Raw genomic sequence first — 20,106 nt, forward strand, 5'->3', positions numbered from 1 at the left:
ACTCTGCCCAGAGGCTGGATCTTTATGCTAGTCTGTTCAGGCCCTTATACTGTAACTGGATTAGTGAGGAAAATAAGATGAACAAAGATGGAAAACTAGGAGCATAAAAATATGTTAATTTATGTTAAAAGAAAATTGGAATTTCTGGAATAGTTATAAAAATATTAAATTAATAGGGTGAAAATGTCTGCTGTTGTTCAACTAGAGAACTGAATAGTTTGTGACTGAAAAATATATGTATTTTAATTACCTGTTTTAATCATCAAGCTCATGTAAATGTTTTAGTACTGTTTTGAATCTAGATTTTTTTAAAAAGTATTCCTTTTCTTAAGAATATTGTAATAATTTAATTCCTTTTTAATGTACCTTTTTTCTATGTTTATAATTATACTGTTTTTAATGCTGTGAAGCCACTCTGAGTCCCAGTTCTGGGGAAAGAGTGGGATACAAATAATAATAATAATAATAATAATAATAATAATAATAATAATAATGTATAGGTATATTCTTCATGAAACTTAGCTCAAATATCTTTTTAACCTTTCACATTGCCAAAGATGTAACAAATATTTGTTTTCTAATTGATTTACTGAGTTAACATGGGTTGGGGAAGGCAGGCCATTAATAGTAAATACTGTAATAGCAATACAATAATAATTATTACTTTCATTTAGGCCTTGCCTTTCCATGATGAGCTCAACGTAATGAGCACTGTTCTCACCATCCCACTTCATCCTCACCACAACCCTAGGTGGAAGGTTAGGCTGAAAGAGTTACTGGCTCAAGGCAACAAATTTCATTGATCAGGGTGCAAATGACTCCAGATCTCCCAAGTACCAATACAACACTTTAAACATTATATCACCATTGCTCTCAGACACAATGCCGGTCTTTAGCAATTAACTCCTCCAGCTGAAATAAGATATTCATACTCAAAGAAATGACATACTCAGATATGAAGTTAAAAGAAGCCTCCAAGTGGTGGCAGTGAAACAGAGGAAAAGATATTAGCAGGCCAGGTGTGTTCTACTGGAAAGTGTGTGACTCTCCCAGAGGCCACCCAGTGGGTTAACATGGCTGATCAGGGATTCCAACCCTGGTCTCCAGAGTCACAGTCCATACTCAAATCACTACACCACACTGGCTTTCTACACCATACTGGCAGGATACTATTGCAGTTGTATTGTTATTTTTTGTTGTGGTGGTTTGCCTTTAAGTCATTTTCAACTCATGGCTACCCTAAAGTGGGATTATATTGAGTTTTCTTGGCATGATTTGTTGAGAGGGCTTTGCCACTGTCTTTCTCTGAAACTGAGATTGTTACTTGCCCAAGGTTACCCGCTGTTCTTTTCATGGCTCAGCCGAGATTCCTGTTTTGGTTTTCCAGAATCCTAATCCAACAAAAACTGCTACCCTTGTTGACTATGTTATCATAAAGTTCATAAAATGACTCTTCTTACCAGAAATTATGGAGTCATTCAAAACTTCTTCATCCTGATAAAAAACAGATTCATCCTTCATTTCAGAGTTCATGATCAGGTTCTCTTTGTTCTCATCTGACTCTTTAACAGAATTCCGCTTGTTCTCTGGATCACTATTGTAATTCACCATATTATCCTTCTCTTTGCTGTGTTCAATGCTGGATGTTCTGGATGGGCGGATGTCCATTCGCTTTTTGGGAGAGCCTTTGTTTTCTCGTCCATGAAAGCTGAGGACAAAAATGGAATAACATGGAATTTCAGACCAGAGAGCATCAATTTCATGCCATGGGAGGGGAACTGATATGGCAAATACTTTCTCCCAGCAACTGTGCTCTCTGCAGAGGGCTATGAAGGAGTTCCAATGGGGTTATAGTATTCAAGACAGGAAAGCCAAGACCTCTGTACCTGTCACAATGTTTAAGTACAAGATAGGGATGAAAATAATACTTGCAATTTTTCTTGTCCTTGATGAGAAGATTGCCCTGAAACATTGAGAATGCCCATCAATAAAATGGCCAAGCACAGCAAATTCTTTTAAAGTTTGGAATTATTATTTTTTTAAAAAAAATGCACCAAACCCCTCTCTTTTTTGTGTAAAAAGGGGGGTTGCATAGAAAACTGTGCTCTATGCAACATATGCTGCCTTGTGTGCAAACAGAAAATTTGTTGCCAATTATTTTCCCCCCAAAATACCCCTAAGTGTGGAAAACCACTGGGGAAAAATCCACAAAATTCTTACAATCTCTTTGCAATTATTCTTGCAGAAAAGAATTACATTGTTAATTTTTAAAAATGGTAGTAGATGATGTGTAGTTTTGAAATATGTTAATGAAAACTAAATGCAGCTCAGAAAGTTCAAAATATACACCCTCATTCTGATCACTTGGAGATCTACAATATTCTAGCAGGTGTAAAAGGAAAAGTGGCATTGATCTATTTCCTGCGGCAAAGTCTGGGCTGGTTTGGAAATTCACCAGGTATTGATCTAATTACAACTAAATTTTCTAATATATCTAATAAAGGTTGAGTCTCCCTTATCCCAAAGGCTTAAGAATGAAACTCTTTTGGATTTTGGAATATATACATATACATAATAAAATAGCTTGGATATGAGACCCAAACCTAAATGTGAAATTCATTTATATTTGTATACAAATTATACACATAGCCTGAAGGTAATTTTGTACACACAGTGGGCCCTTGATATCCACTGGTGTTTGGTTCCAAAATCCATGTATGCTCAAGTCCAATAGAACACAATGGTATGGTGAAATGGTATCCCTTATATAAAATAACAAATTTGGGGATTTTGGGAATTTATATCTTTTTGGAATATTTTCAAGTTGTGGATGGTTGAATCCGTGGGTAAAGAATCCATGGATATGGAAGGTGAACTGTAATATTTTTAATAACTTTGTTTTTGGAACAAAGTTTGTGTACACCATACCATCAGAATACAACGCTGTCACTATCTCAACTACCATGTGGACAATTTTGGATTTTGGAATATTTTGGATTTCTGAATTTTGGGTAAGGAGTACGCAACTGAATTATATATCTATTATTCTAATAAATATGTAATATTTTGACTATGTGACATAGAGGATGCATAGATCTTTGCAAGTGTAATGTAAATTAGCACTTGTTTGTCTGGTGCAGAACTGTGCGATTCTGAAGTTGTCTCTTCATAGCTATCTGCTTGTTGATAACATAAATGATATATTACATTAAACTTAGGAAAAAGAGTTCATGCCATCTTCCCTACCAACCGGAATTTGGTAAACATCTGAATCAAGTTGTAAAAGCCATACTCTTATGGCAGTAGAGGTGATGGTGACCACCAGCAAACACGGAAGGTAAATGATATTCACTGGCATATGATGGGTGGTTTAATAGTATCAATATTGTTCTGCAACATGCACATTGTTTACCTATCCTGCCGGTGTTTGGTGGCCAGAGCTCTGTGGAGTTCCTCAATGACTCGGCTGGGAGGTAAAGGCAGGTGGACGGCAGCGAGATGAGGGGAGCCAGTTGGTGTCGAATGCTGCCCTCTGAGGTGGGGATCAGTGGCCTTCTGTCCTGAGGGGTGGAAGGGAGCAGCTTGTCCTGAGAGTTGGGAGGAACCAACAATTACATAATTCTTCAAGACAGAAGATGGAGGAGATTTCAAGGCTGGCTCATCTACTGCACTTCCTGCTGTTGGAAATGAAATCACAGAGGGGCATTAATTGCTGCATGCAAAGGACGACTTCCCACTGAATCTACAAGGAGATAAGAAAAGATCTCTGGTGCTGTTCTTTCTCTGATCCCTCAATAAGTTGGTTTCCTAGGCAAGGACAACTTTTCCAACCAATCTTGACTGGCTGAAGCAGCAACAACCCAGTCTCTGTAATCAGGCTCCCAAGTAATCAGAGACCCTAATTACGGATAGCTTAGAATTTCATTTGGGTTCAATTTTATTTATATGGTCCAAAATTTGTAATGAGTATGGTCCCTGCCATAATGTCCAAACATTAACATACGTCCAGATATTTGTTTGTTTGTTTAGTAAGCCTTGCTACATAATTTGAATTTAGCCTGATAATTCAAGGGTGAGAACACAGCCTGGAATGTACTGGGAAGGAAACTTTGGTGTTAGCAATGTGTGTGTCCCTATTCTCATAGTTTTTATAATGGGTCATACTAGTGCAGTTCTGTCTCCTTTGTTTGGTTATAATAGGGGATGGGTTATGCATGTGCAGCTGTGTTTCCTTTGTTGCGCCATACACTTTCAGGATCCACCTTCCAACTGTCTCAGTTCCAGTCTAGGGAACCCACTTTCCAGATATAGGTGTTTATAATGTCAGCCCTTGGACAGTCAGGGTAGAATTTGTTGTTTAGGGGCCTGATAGTATCACTTCCTATGAGGGGATGCTAGAACCCATTGGGTAAAAGATTGTGGCTGCATCTGTACTGCATAAATAATACAGTTTGACATTACTTTGACAGCCACGGCTCAGTGCTATGTAATCATCGGAATTGTAATTGTTTGTGGCACCAGAGCTCTCTGATCGAGAAGGCTAACTATATCTCAAAAATTCCAGAATTCCATAACACTGAGCCACAGAAGTGAAAGCAGCAGTGTCAGACTACATCTGTTGTGCAGTGCAGATGCAGCCTGTGATGATTCCTCTACTGTACTGCTGCACTGATTTTCTACTGCTGCTTTGATTTACCACCAATTAGGGCTAATTTTATACCAGTAATGTCATCAGTTTTCACTCTTGGAAATGCCTGGAACTGTACCCAGTTCAGAATAATCTTTCAAAAATTCACATTTTCCCCCCATAAATGTAATGGAAAGAATTTTAGAACTTTTTTTAATGGTATGTGGAAGAAAGTTAGACAAAAGGCTTTAAGAGCTCAGTTCTTAAAAGTATCATTTAAAATTCCTGTATATTCAACAAAATGTTCAGAAATGAATTTGCATTGCTTTTTTTTTCTCCTGAAAAGCGCTCTAAGTGCTCTAAGACAATAGACAGAACATGGGCCTTTCCACAACAAGAATATAAATATCTAGTCCATTTTCAGGTAGGTAAATTTTTTGTTCTGTTTTTTGTTTGTTTGTTTGTTTGTTTCATAAACATTCCCCACAATTTACACATTTCTAAACGATCGGCTGTAGCAAAAATAGATTTACAGATATTCCCATGTATTGGAGCTGAGTTATCCTTTACTTTGAAGCTGGTAATTTGTGTTTGGGAGCATGTTATTTATGTATATATTTTCTGTTTTCATCTGGATAGGCATCAAACATGAAAGATATCAGTTGCCAAATGCCAAATAGTAACTGACATTGCATGTTAACTGTTAAAGGAATATGAGGGATGGTATGGCTATGACACGTTGTTAGATTGAAATTGCCATTAACTATACCTGTTAGGGCTGATGGGAATTATGTCTACAAACATATGGAGGATCACATATTCCCCACTCTTGACGTATCAAATGTAAGCAAGAATGATAGTACTGTAGATACTATTACATACCAATTCTCACATTGTATAGGAACCTACACCACCTATTCAAGTAGAAAGAGGGAGCTGGGCCAAATCTGACAATTTGTACATTGGGCTAAGCATCCCATTCCCACCAATCACAGTATTGTTTTCTCAAACAATATTGATAATACTGAAGTAGAAGAACTAACAGTCTGATGTAGTATAAAGAACATCCCTATTTATTATTTTCATTTTAAGCTATAAAAGCAGAGTTGTTGTGGCTGATCTGAGACTCACCTGGTACAATCTTTGAGACTTTGGGTGCAGTCTTAGGTGGTGGAATTGGAAGTGACAGAGGAGGGCTGGGGAGCTGTGCTGAGTTCCTTTCCATCTGCTTCTGGGGTGATTCCATGGATTCCAAAAGAAGTAAGGCTTGTGGATGCTCTTCGGAGGCTGGCAAGCTGGCATTTTCTCGTTCATCGGTGGAAGCTGACGTCTTCTTGGCTGAAGAGATAAAATCAGATGTGGCCGGATTTATGAGACGTGAAATGAAGGACAAAGATGTCTCAAGGGGAGGGGTAAGCAAAAGAGACTTGAAGGAATACAGGAGACAGAGTTGGCTCACAGCAAATAGCCCGTCATGTTCACAGTGTAAACAACAGGGAAGCTTGGAGCCAAGATAGCTAATGAAAATGACAAGCAGCTCTCCTAACTGCTGAAACAATTGTGCACTGTCACAGGGTTCAGGAGGCTATTTATCCACAAGACACAGGCTCTATGCAAAGGCCTCAGTTCTCCCCATTCCCTTTTGTATGTTTGGGTTGTTGGTTTTTTTTAGACAGCTAGGAATATTTGTTTTTGTCAATTGTACCAGAATAGTTAACAGAACACATCAATAATAATAATAATAATAATAATAATAATAATTATTATTATTATTATTTCTATCTTCCCACCTCTCCCAATGGATCAAAGCGGGATCACAACAAGGATAAAAAATGAGCAAGACAGCAGTCCAGGCCATCTCCACTACTAGGCAGAGCGAGGCAGCCAACTCAGCAGCAGATCTGGGGTGTTATGAAAGGCAGTGCATTTCTAGTTATTTAATTGGTTGCCGTTATTGTATTATTACTAGCAAGCATGCAGAGATGTGTTTGGAGAATCTTCTGCAGCATTTGCCTAAATCACTGAGCCATAACTTCCAACTGTCCTGACTTGCCAGGTACAGTCCTGATTAACCTTCTGTCATCCTACTTTTTCATCTGCGTTTAAGACGTTCCAGTTTCTCTCCTCTCCTCTTCATCTTCAGCTGACCTCAGTTCTTATAAACTGAGTTCAAAGTGCAAAACTCATTCATAATCATTAGCAGGGAGGGCAAGAGAGGGAGCGGTGGCATCTTGCCCTTCCCAGTAGGCTCAGGCAAAAGCAAGCTGCAGCAGCCTCTCCTAACATGCATTTTCCTCCTCATTAATAGCCTTTGCCACCATGACCACACTCTGATGTTGCCTGGCTGCATGTGTCATGGGTTTCATTTATGAAATGTTGGGAGGGTATGCTTGGCTGGTTTTAAAAACTATGCACCATTGTTTCAGGGGGAGGGGTGCCATGTCCAGCAGCAAAATGCCCTGGACCTGTCCTTCCTAGGTCTGTTGTTATTTATACACACGAAGAACCAAATTCCCTTCATGCAGCTGTTCATACATTGGTCTTTTCACCTCAGTGTGTATACACACTCTAGCTCTGTCCAAGGATAGAGATGGCAGCATGTATGATGCATTAAGTGGTGTCAGCAGCACAGTCCCATGCCCCAATGATCTGTGATAGCTACCCATGTGATTTGTGCATAATGGGGCAAAAATCTCATAGTTCTACCACACTTAGGCAAGAAGCAGAATTATGGATAGGGGCATGGAGAAAGGGCTGCTTGGTCTTTGGTTCTAACAGAGCTTGGAAACATTACTCTCTTAGTCACACTGGCTGGGGAACTCTTAGGATCCCAAGAAAGTAATTTCCTTCTATTGTCAATGAAAAATGAAAGGGTAGGACTTGTAGGCAAGCAATAGACAACAACCCTCTTACATTTCTTCTCTTCAGCACCTGTTAAATTCAAGAGTCTTTGATTAGTAGTAACTTGAACAAATGAGACCTGCCAAAAAATATTACTACATATCCAAACCTTATAGAAACAGACTCCTGTTCCAAGCTCTTGCAAGCCATGCTCTCCTTCAGGAGCTTGCAAGTGAGGCAGGGGTGGTGAGTGAAGGTGAGAGATGATCTTTGCTTCTGTACAGCTGCACCAGGTTGCACCAGCCCATTTTGGGCCAAAAATGCAACTGAAATTCTCTTTCCACTGTGATTTCCTGAGTTTTCAGGTAGTATTTAAAGTTCATTTCCAACAGACATAGGGTCATTTTTAACACAAAAATATTTTGGAGGGCATGGGGTTTTTAGGAGGGTCAGAGACTAGGGAGACCTTTGACCACCCAAAGCTCATGGGGTGCATTTTCCCTTCTCCCTCTACAAGGTATCAGGAGCTCAAGCAAGGCATTCCATTCTCCCACTGCTTTTCCCAGTTGTCCACTTTCCTTTTCCATTCAATAGTCAACATTGTATGGATACTGAGCATGCTCAGACATTACTGGGCTGTTCTTTTTTGGGGTGGATGCCTTCCTGGGGGTGGGGGGTGGTGCTTTTAAAATATTTCTTCTTCTTCTGGTATTTTTGCAAAACCAGCATTTGCAAATGTTAATATTTCCTTGAACAAGGTGATTCATACCTCTTTCCCTTCCATGATCCTGTTTCGCCTACATTTCTGATGGCACTCATCAGCCAAGTTCATTATTAGGAGTGATAAGAACAAACATTTACATAGGGTTTTAGCCAAAAGTGCCATCCTGTCCTTTGCCTCAGGCACCCAAATGTCTTGGAATAGTCTTGGACTGCTACTTGCCCTGCAGCCTGAATGCCTCACTATTAAAACTAAAGTGTATAAACCAAAATGTTATGGCTATATGAATAGTGGTTATATGTGATCATATGGATTTAAAATTTGTCCTCTTAAATATTTCCAATGTATATATGAAAAGGTATGTGCCTCCCTGCATAGCGAATGTACAAAACAATTCCTGCTATCTTTATATTTGCTTTTGCTTCTGGCTCATTTCATTTGGATGGATTTCTGGATTTCTGTGTTGGTCGTCAATAACAACAGCACAAATGAAATGCCCAGTTTGGACTACAAAGGTGGTAAAGATCATGGTCACTACTGCCAGAGCAAGACCAGCCAAAATGCCAGCAGCTCCTTCCATTAGCAGCAACAACTTATGTGTATATGATCACACTGGCCCATATTGCCAAATCCGTTTCAACATGTTAAACAAACTGAAATTGCACCATGATGTACAGTACAGTATCATGATATTCCAGTGCTTAGGGGCTTTGAAAATTGTGGGTTAGCATGGTCTAGGTAGTTCTTGAATTCTTGCTGACCTATTATTTATTATATTTATTACATTAGTATCTTTCATTTTCCTCAGTGAGCACAAAGTGGCATATGTGGCTCTCCTCCACAAAAGGTAGATCAGAGTTTGAGAAAGTGACAAAGTTCACCAAGGATGTTTCACAGCTTAGTGGGGACTTGATTCTGGATGTTATAAGGCCCAGTCTACCACCCTAAGCAGGAGCCAGGGTGGTGTAGTGGTTGAGGTTTAGACTACAATTCTGGAGACCAGGGTTCAAATCCCAGCTCAGCTATGAAACCCACTGGGTGACTTTAGCAAGGCACAAGTCTCAGGAAAAGGCAATGACAAACCTCTGAGCAAATCTTGCCAAGAAAACCCTATGAAAACCCAAAGCCTTAGGGTATGGTATGCTCTCCATAGTGGCTAGTTTTGCTCTCTGTGAGGTTACATGTTGCAGGACTGGTAATGCTGAACTGATATGCTGCTATACTTTATGATATGCTATGCTATGCTTTAATTTTGCTATTTTGTACTGAGCATTTCTACTATGGTTTTTTGTTTGTTTGTTTGTTTGTTTCAACTTTGTGACTCTGCTGAGTAAAGCTACTTTTTGATAACATACCTCCAAGACTCTGCTATTATTATTTTTACTTCAGCATACACTGCAACAAAAAATGCCTATATACCCCAAAAGCATCAGATCCTATCTGATCTGAGAAGCTAAGCAAGGTTAGCACTTGGATGGGAGACCACTAATGAATACCAGCTGCTATAGGTAGTATTTCAGAGTAAGGGGCTTACTTGCCTAAGAAAATGCTATGAAATTCACAGGGTCACCAGAAGTCAACAGACACACACAGGCAGCCAGCACAAAATATATTTGATCCAAGGAAAATCAATGTGCTCCATGTGAGGAGATACTGGATAGCTACCTCTGATAAAAACATTAGTGTACTGAAAGGGCCAACTAATCCTGCATGGCAGGAGGTTGGACTGGATGGCTCTTGTGGTCTCTTCCAAATCCAAAATTGTGGAATGACCTGCTGGAAGAGATCCAATTTATTACCACCTTAGACATCTTTAAGAAAGCAGTCAAGACGGATCTCTTCCGGCAGGCCTTCCCATTTGACCCTGTGTAAGATAGTCCCAAACCACCTCAATACCCCATTCCATTGATGATCATTTTAACTGTTGATTTTACTATTCTATTGTGGGAGAGTTAGGGTTTTTGTTGGAATTATTATGGTTGATTATAATTGTATTGTTTATTGGTACTGATGACTGTATTTTATCTGGTTGTAATCCCGCCTTGATCTGCAAGGAGAGACAGGAAATATAAATTATTTATTGTTGTTATTATTATTATTTATGGTTCTATAGTTCTATGAAAAAGTGGGACACTTGACATAAGAGGTTTTTAAAAGTATTCCAAATTTTGAGAACAAAATGTTTTACATAGCTCTATCTATCGGTCACTCTTATAAATGGAGCTTGAAGTCTTACTTTTAGAAAGGACTGAGTTGCAGTTACAGTTCATCTTATTAATTATAAGGAGAATGAAGGGAGAGGGAGGGGGAAGGAAATCTAGCAGCACCTTTAAGACTGACTTTTGTTTTAGAATGAAGCTTTTGTGTTCTGATCCTTCAGATGCAATATAGAGTTACATTGGACTCATAGCCACAAATGCTCATGTTAAAAAAAATAATCAGGTAGCCAGCATGGAGTGTAAGTGTGGGCGTTGGACTATGACTTTGGAGGTCATGGTTCGAATCCCTGCTTTGCCATGGGACCCCACTGGGTAATCTTGGGCAAGTAACACTCTCTCAGCCTGTGGAGACCACAGGCAGATTAGAACATTAGCAACACCCAATAGGAGCTAAGCCAGGAAAAGGTGGAGGCTTCTCCCAAGAGTGAGTATAAATAGAGGGGCAGAGTAGTGTTTGGGGTTAGTTAAGAGATTTTTATTTTAACTTCAGGGGTTTAGCAACCAAGGAGGCTGAGGGAGACTGCTACGAGGTGCAGTTATAAGGGGGTTTATGTACCCACGAAAGGGAGAGATGTTAAGCCTAAGTGTTTAAGAGCCACTGAAACTAGGGCCTATTCCTCATGGGCATAAAGTACGCGCTCTGCGCATACTAGGCTTAGAAAGGGACATCACTTCCTGACACCCCTAACTCTAATACGGACCAAGTCTGTACAAAATGGCAGTGCCTGTTCCACACGGGTGCCGCCATCTTGACGTAGCGGACGCATTGTATCTGCACGTCGCGCAGTGCATATGACACCACGAGTGTGTCATTGGCGCCTCGCAACGTCATAAGTACACCGCAAAGAGAAGCGCCATTTTGGCACTTCTTATTTGCAGTGCGGAGGACCCGCGCGGTTTGGATGCTGGGGCTCCTCTGTGCTTCAAATGATGGCGGCGGTAGACCGCCCGTTTTGGGCGGTCTGTAACATGCCTAGGATAGGCTGCTGTGAGAGGCAGTTAGAAAAGGGGTTTTAGGTACCTGAGATAGGGACGAGGAAAGTTTTTAAGTAAACTGTTATCATAGTACCCTGCAGGAGATATAATGCTTGATGACTAGTGAAGTCACAGATAACCAGAAGTGTTAAAAGATACAGAAGATATATAAAGGCTCTGTCAGAACTAACAGCCTGAACAGACAGACCAAAATAAAGCTGCTTCGGGTCACTTTGGAAGTATGCTATTTAAATGCTGCAGGCGTCCTAAGAGGCCAGAAGCCGCCCCAAAGTCATGCTCCAGTCCTAAGGACTAGAATGCAGCTTTGGCACAGCTTCTGCCCTCTTAAAATGTGTGTGTCATTTAAACAGCCTATCTCCAAAGTGACCCGAAGCAGCTTTATTTTGGCCTGTCTGTTCAGGCCCTAAGACTGTAAAGGAACATTTATAAGGCTACAAACAATTACAAAGATAAGTAAAATAAATTGTTAAACTGTATAACTACTAAAATATCCATCTTGAATGTCGTCCACTAAGTAAGATACTGTATTCAACCTGACTTGTAAATAAAGTCTTTTGTTTGTTCAAGAAACTGTGCTTAAAGAAATTATATTCAAAATGCTACCAACAAAGAGAAAAGTCTTTTAGGTTTGGGACACATCAGATAGTGGGCGTGTGGTTGTCAACGAGTAATTGGTGCCAAGCTGGAGGGGGGGGGGGTTGAAGACCCAGAGGGCTGGTGTTTAGAGAGAGTTCTAGTGTAGGTGGCACTGGAGGTGAGATCCGAGTTCAATTGTCACATCACAAATTACGTGGCAAGCTGGTGGGATAGTTGCCACACTGTGACACAGCCTCAGAGGATGACAATGGCAAACCTCGTGTGAAGAAACTCATGAAGAAAACTGATAGTTTCACCTTAGGGTTACCATCAGTCATAAACAACTTGAAGGTACAACAACAACAACTAGCTAGCTTTTCTTTTGTCTCCTCTTCTCCTTTTAATGCTACAACAGAGTAGCACTGCTACTTCTTTGAAATCTATTAATTATGGTTACGTTTGAAGAACACCTCTTTATGAAGTTGAAGGCTTTCATGGCCAGCATCCATAGTTTTTTTGTGGGTTTTTTGGGCTATGTGGCCATGTTATAGAAGAGTTTCTTCCTGACGTTTCGCCAGCATCTGTGGCTGGCATCTTCAGAGAAGATGCCAGCTCTTTACTTTCCCATACTTAAATGTAACTGAAAAAGCTATAGACTATAAGCCACTGGCCTGCCATATAAAACACATTTTCCTCCTTTCCACCTCACTGTTACTCAAAATCCACAACAGAGCATAAGACATGAAGTAAAGCATAAGCCAGTGCTTGACTGAACCAAGCAATATCCCCCCCATCATTTATTGAGGCCATACCTCTGTAACTATAACAGCAACTTAAATGTTATTGTGACACTGCAAGGAATTAAAGTTGTCCTTTATTACGTTACTATCAGGTCAATGTTATTGGGAAAAGGAGTTAATTACAATCAACTTCATTATTTAATAAATTAATTACAATTAAATGAAAGTAGAATGATTAATAGCTTTATTCCAATCTGTAGGTCAGTCACAATGACACAGTCCCATTAAATATACTGAGGACTGAAAGGTGTTATAAGAATTAAACTATTTGGGCATCAGTCCTATACACACTTCTGTACTTGTAAATCATTCTTCCTGAGATGTTGTAACAATATCTATACCTTCCTCTGATATGGGATGGTGAACTTTTATCCATTGTTAAGTCCAAAACCTGAGATATAATGTAATGGACTACTGTGAAGTAAGTTAGACGTATGAGTTGTGCAATATACTTGTTGCAAGCTTTTGAGGCTCCATGGGCTTCTTCATCAGGAAAGATGTTACAAACCAAACAGGAGAAAAAAACAAAAACAAAAAAATTGGAGATGTTAGTCAGATGCCTGCATGTTGTTTCAGTCCTTAGTAGAACTGTTAGGATGGGGAGGATATCTTTTGCATTCAGGCTCCTCCTCCTTCTGGCCATGTGGCAATGGGGAGATTTTCAAAGTCCAGGAAATGTAAAGTTAGGTTTCCTGGAGTTTGAAAATGCTATAAATTTAATGAAATAAAAATAACAATGAAATTAAATAAAATAATATAAAGTAAAATAAAAATAAAAACAATACAATAATAGGTTGAAAAAACCCAATGAATCTCTTCTTCAAGTTTTATGTTCTGAGGACAAGCATAATCCACACCAAATGGCTAATGGGTTATCACATCAGAAAACTGTACAGAAAAGCTCAGAGAAATGCAAAAACTGATGGATAATTATCTTTGGGAAAGAGCAGATGGGGGAGAAAGAGTGGCCTGAGTCCACTCCCACCGGAAGTGGGATCAAACCCCACTGACCGCCTGGTCTGAAAATGTGTCATGCTTGTTGGGGCCAATTGGCACTTTTGGGAGCAGGATAATCCTGACTCCTTTTTGCTCCAGTCCAAAGGATTGGAGTACAGCCTCAGCATGGCTTCAGGGCACTTTAGAGGCATGCATCATTTGAATACCATGTCTCCAAAGTGGCCAGAAGCTTCTTCTTTTTGCCCATCTGTTCTGGGCCGTATTTCCAAATTACCTTATGAGATACAAATTAAATTGTTAAAATGCAAAAAAGAAGAAGAATTTCAACTCAGTATACATTACATACAGTATTAAAGCAGCTTACATGCCTGCCAGCTCAGACAGTAGAGGGCAGCAAAAGGAAGGACCAAACTAAATTAAAAGAATTCTCTTTGTAGCCTTCAAAATAAAAATGTGGCTAGCATTTGGCAAGAATGGCTTGCTGCCCGCTGTTTTTTAAGATCCATTCCAATAAGGATTTCTTACAAATTCCTTGCAATACTTTTTTTTTAGCCTTCTAAGAAAGTAAAATATGTATTTTTATCATACTTCGTTTTCACTACAATACGCCTCCGGTACAGCAAGTGCCATCCCTGCGTTAATATTTGATGCTTAATCATAATGTATCTACATGTGGAGCAACATGCTGTGAAATGTATGCATTATTTCTAAAGGGAATATGCCATGGCTTTGTGAGACAAAACGTATGGCTTCCTGTGTGCACTTTTATCTGTAAAAAGGGTTATAAAAGAATTCCTGTTATAAATAAAATATGCCAAGCAGCCTTAATGCTTGGTCCAATAAAAAAAAAATTGGTTTCCCTGATGTGGTTATAGTTGGTGACATCAGTTCTTTTCATATCATCTGTATCCAAAGCACCGCTGCTAAAATATTTCAACTAAATCATCAATCAGCTAGTCTTCAAATCCCATTGATTCCTATCTAAGTTCAGTAGCTGTCACAGCACATTTTGCCTTACCTCCAAAGTCCTCTATAGCTTTCCCACCATATCTGGAAAAGATCCGCCTCAGTGGGACACTGGAAGCCTTCAAAAAGGCATTAAAAACCTACCTCTTCCTACAAGCTTACCCTCCCAACTCTTTGTAGTGAAAGTACTCCCCAATTGATTATGCTATGTATTTATTTTCTGATTTTAATTTTATATAATTAATGCTGTTTTTAGATAACTGTATTCGATTGTTATATTGTAATATTATTTTTAACTGTTTTATATTGTATCATGACATTTGGTCATAATTTTATCTGCTGTACACTGCTTTGATCTCCGGAAAAGCGGTATATAAACAATTTATTATTATTATTATTATTATTATTATTATTATTATTATTATTATCTGCCTGTCCTCCAGAATTTCTAGTGAGTTACAAATAAAATAGCTACCTGTAATGAGTTAATCTTTCTTTAAAAAAATTAGTGAGATCACAGTGAAGTCACAATTTTAAATAACTACCTACAATGAATTAACCTTTTTATAAATAATGAGATCACAATGAAGTCACATTTCAAAATACTGTAAAAAGTGGGATCAAACTTCCAAAATTGGTAGGATGAGTAAGTTTTCTTGTTATTTTAAAAGTTACTTTTAAAGGACATTTTAAAAACATTTTAGTGGCATTTCGAGGAAGATTTATCCCCAGATTTTATGTCATTCTCTTATTAATCTTAAGGGTTTTTTTTAAGCAGCAGAGAATAAAAAAAGATCATTATGACCAACAATGGAATGATGGACAATAACATCCAAAATCCACAAAACAGTAATTCCTTTATTCAGACAACCAAAATGCACAAAATTCATGATGCAAGCTTTCAAAACTTGACTGGCTTCTTCATCGGGCAAAATGGGCTGTGACTTCACAAAGGATGGAGACATTTTGGACCTCAATAGAAGTAACCTTTTTGTATTGCTAATGCAATACAAATTTTGTCTCCTGAACTCTGAAATGCTTTTTTCCCAGTACCACATGGCCAGAAGGAGGAGGGCCTGCTTGCATAAAGATCCCTCCACAGAACAACACAACAACACCTTGAGATAACACAGCCCTATGACTAACATCATATGATTTTTAACACCTTTGCCTGATGAAGAAGCCAATGAAGTTTCAAAATATTTTGTGTATTTTGGTTGGCTGAATAAATTTATCACTGTTTCGTGGAGTTTTGTACTTACAAGGCCAACATGGCTACCCCTGAATATGTTTCCTGAACAATACAATGAGTTGCTTTTTAACACTGCAATGAATAATGGCAACAGATTACTTTTATAAAATCTGTAACAAGTAGTAAGATTAAAATATTATTTGAATCAACTTTCCAGGCTCTTCTACCTCAATTCCACCAATATATTCTTGCCTATCACATTCAGGACAGCTGAGCTGCTGCTCCCCAAAACAGAACTGTCATTGTCCTTTGTTTTCCAAAAGGCCTAGTGTGCCTTCTAAGAGGTCCTGCATGGATTTTCTCTTCTCTCCTCCCCAGAAAATGGAAAAGGATGGTGGTGGAATTATGAAAGCTTTTACAAATGATGAAGTGTTTCTTCTTACTAAATTTTCTCAAGTTATGTAACAAACAGGGCTGAACATATTTACTCATTCAAAATAAAGGCAAAACTTCCTGCCCTCTCTCTGTGTTGGCTTTGTGCAGTCTGAATGGATTATGAGACATTACAGCCAAGCCACTTTAGGATGGGGCAAAGAGCACCATTCAATCTCAGCTAGGTCAATACCATATGTAACAGTGCAGAAATGTCTTCATATCAGGTGTATGATCTATGATTGGTTATAATGTGGAGCTAGGGAAAAGGCAACACTGTCTTGAGTGTGAGCATTCATGTTTTTAAAATGTTGCTAACAGGGGAAGTGAAGAGAAATATAAGGAGTCTAAGGGCCATTTTGTGCAATTCAAAAGTAACCTTTTCACAGCAAATATAAAACACTATGCTAGTGAGCATTTGGCATAACATTGTTCAAAACTCACCTCATCTATGAATCCTTCACTTAACCCCTTAGTTATTATTCAGTATAGAGATTAAACATGAAAACACATTACAGAATTTCACATTTTCCTCACTGCATCCAATGTTTTTTTCATCCAAGCCACCTGAGGTTGTCTTTTCTATCTTTCAAAATGTAATCACTTTAAAAACCTTGGAATGGTGACTGTCTTTTAAAAAAACATTTTACCAAGTGCCAATGATACTATCTCAATGCTCAATCTCAAAAAACATCTCCTCTCAAATCAATGACATCATGCCAAACGAGCCATGTCATTTTGGCACATGGGGCAGAAAATCCCACCAGCACCTTTCCCCCAAACTGCATTAAAAATAACTAACAATTTGTTCACTTATTGTCACATCTTAAATCTGTTGCTTGAGACAACTCCCTCACTCTGTCTAATGGCAGGGCTAACCCTGTAATTCAGGGGAATAGCCCAGCATATAAGTATGCAGCTGAAAGAAAAGACAGGTAAAAGTCAGTGGAGAAATTTCTCCAAGCACAAAATACAATGTGTAACAGATCAACTGGGCACTAGCAGTCTGCCCCCGTACACACACTTTTTTCTGTTATTCTATATGCTGATTATATTTTTTCCTCTTACTCACAATGTCTCCTCCTTGCCGTGCGTGTGTATATTTAGTCCCACAAAAATAGTTTTTACAGTTATATCCCTTGATTTCTATTGCTTACTAGTAGGAGAAGGGAACATTAATCTTAGTGCTCTTGATCACTAGAATGTCCAGATCTGTTTTAGAATATTTCCAAATATTTCCCTATATATAAATTTCAGTTTGAAATCACTGCAGTTGTTCTGCAAATCCCTAAAAGCTTGTTCCTATGCAACTGATCTAGCCAATCAATTATTTTACTCTCAGTTTCCCTCTCATTTAATTTTATTCTTCTGTATTTATTTTGTTGGTCAGTGGCCATATTGCCTGCTGTTGAATCTGTTGTGTGCTCATCTCCTACCACTAACCTTGTTGAAGATGAACAGTAAGATGTTCATTCACTGGAGAAAGCTGTACAGATATTTTCTCTCTGATAGCTTTTGTGTTCTGCAAAATATCCTAGCAGTCAGAGAGTTCTTCCTTACTGCAGAGGCCTCCATTTGGGCTCAAGCTGCTCCCTCAGTGGATAAAGATTCAGTCTGTTTTGGAAACCAAGTAATCCTTCCAAGAATTTGGACTTTCCTGAAAGGTCACACAATGGGTTTTAATGGCCGAGCAGAGATTTGAACCCTGTTTCTCAGAGTCCTTGTCCAGTGCTCAAACAACTACACCTGGCTCGCTTTCTTCCTTCTCATATTCTTCCTCAATTTCCCTTTTCATATCCCCCCCCCAAATCAGATTATATATTACAACCAATATGTTAAATTACTCCACATGGTAATTGGTTTCATGTTGTAAGCAATACAGGCCGACTAACTGCATAAAACTGGGTGGTTTCCCCCCCCCCCGCAAAAACTGTGTGTGTTGGTGAAAGAAATTGTATTGCTGTGGCAAATATCTCTCTTGCTATACTGTAGAGAGGTGGGTCACCTCACCTGGACAGCCTTTCCAAGTAAACTGATTAAATGATCCTATGCTTTCCTAAAGGGTACACAGGTTCTAGTGTAGGCACAACCTCTCCAACACTACAAGAAATGTAATAATTTTAATCCCCAACTGGAGAATGAGTATGCTGTGAATCAGAGTTGTCAAGCAAGGACTATCCCAGGTCCTAAAATTTCCATACCAAAATCTGAGACCTAGGACCAACACGTTGTGATATTGCAGGAGGCAGGTCCTAGGGATGTTTCAAAGACACAACCCCTGGTTCACTAAGTATGATACATAAAGCATCAACCCCATTTGCACCGAGTATGCCATTCAACTAAACAACATCCAGGTATAACTAAGATTCCTCATTCTTGTCCCGAGAAGTGAAAAGGAGGAACCAGGCCCTAAAACACAGGATCAGGCCCTGAGATATGGCAAGCCAACTGTGGATGTACTTTCCATTTGGAAGTGGAAGCTCCTTGAGTCCAGACCTTGGAGGGAAGGAAATCAGCTCTAATTTTCCAATCCTCCCAGCTAGCATTGCCCATGCACATGCTAGGTATGGCATTCTGGGAATTGTAATTAAAAAATGAACTTTGCCAGGCTTATATCCAGTAATCAATTAAATGCAATCCTATCCTGCTGACTTAACAGGCTCCTGGAGACAATTATATTTAAACTTGCCCCCTTGTGAACATCACCATGAAGCTGAAGAATTTCAAATAGTCTCAGATGGCTCACCCTAACTCTAGAAACAGAAAATCATCAAATCAGGGGGAAACAATAGCATGTAGTCTGTAGTCCTATCCACAGCAAATTATTTTATATTTAATTCACCTTGAAAATTTGCATGCTTCACTTCCATACCTATTCCATGCAATCTTATTTAGAACTTCAATGCCATTTCAGCTGGAAAGAACTGGGACTCACATAAGACTAAAAATGTCTGTAGCATCTAACTGAAACAGCTACAGCTCAGTGGAATGGAAAGGCCAAAATTGTTTCATAGCCAATACCTGAATCTTCTCTCAGCTCTTCCGAATGCAGCTCCTCGCCAAGTGAGGTGGCATTGGTTGTGGCTGATATATGTTCCTGCTGCGTCTCTTCTGAGGTAAGTGCCTGGCATGAGGGGGATGAAGGGTCACTCAGCATTGCTCTGGTGGCAGCGTCAGCAGTGCATGCTTTGCCTTCAGAATCTAGGACACCATGACATGCTATCATTAGTTAAACCATTGATGATTGATTCCCCCCCCCCCTTGTGCCATTTTGAGTCAAAGGAGAGTCTCATGTGAGATACTCCTTATTAGGAACCATTTATTGAAGGGCAGTCTACAAACATCTGCATAACTTGATGTGACTTGATACACTAAAATAGAGCTGTTGGGAATGGCTGATGTGGTTCCACTTTCATGATCAGCATATGTGCAAGTAATAATATAGGATTTATAACTATATATTAGAGAGCTTAAATGGATATGCATGCATGTATGTATAGTGTTCATATGACAATGGTGCAACAATGGAAGGGAGAAGATACAGTGAGCCTGTGGTATCCACTGGGGTTTGGTTCCAGGCAGGGTGACCAGATGTCCTCCTTTCCCAAGACATGTCCTATATTTCAGCTTCTGTCCAGGAAAAATTCCAAAATGTCTTCCATTTTGAGCATGACTAATAAGCCCATTGAGTAACACCATATTTGCTGCCCCCTTCAAGAAATGTGCCTACTTAGCCTATACTTGCTGTAAATAAGGGGATAGGCAGGAACCTTCTAAAG

At 39.2% G+C, this 20,106-nt stretch overlaps 1 protein-coding gene across 6 annotated transcripts in view; it reads right to left on the reverse strand.

Annotated features, from left to right (window-relative positions):
• Nucleotides 1-20,106, reverse strand: part of PHACTR3 (phosphatase and actin regulator 3) — a 267,248-nt gene that overhangs the window by 117,021 nt on the left and 130,121 nt on the right. For 3 of the 6 annotated variants that reach the window (XM_042466344.1, XM_042466341.1, XM_042466346.1), the window contains 4 exons: nucleotides 19,349-19,528; nucleotides 5,759-5,965; nucleotides 3,413-3,677; nucleotides 1,461-1,708 (listed from right to left, as the gene is read on the reverse strand). In XM_042466344.1, the coding sequence (XP_042322278.1) occupies nucleotides 1,461-1,708; nucleotides 3,413-3,677; nucleotides 5,759-5,965; nucleotides 19,349-19,528 (900 nt within the window). The remainder of the gene's footprint in view (nucleotides 1-1,460; nucleotides 1,709-3,412; nucleotides 3,678-5,758; nucleotides 5,966-19,348; nucleotides 19,529-20,106) is intronic. The other 3 variants (XM_042466343.1, XM_042466345.1, XM_042466347.1) reach the window with 3 other exon arrangements.

Source organism: Sceloporus undulatus, chromosome 4, assembly GCF_019175285.1.
Source record: "Sceloporus undulatus isolate JIND9_A2432 ecotype Alabama chromosome 4, SceUnd_v1.1, whole genome shotgun sequence".
Lineage (NCBI taxonomy): Eukaryota > Metazoa > Chordata > Lepidosauria > Squamata > Phrynosomatidae > Sceloporus > Sceloporus undulatus.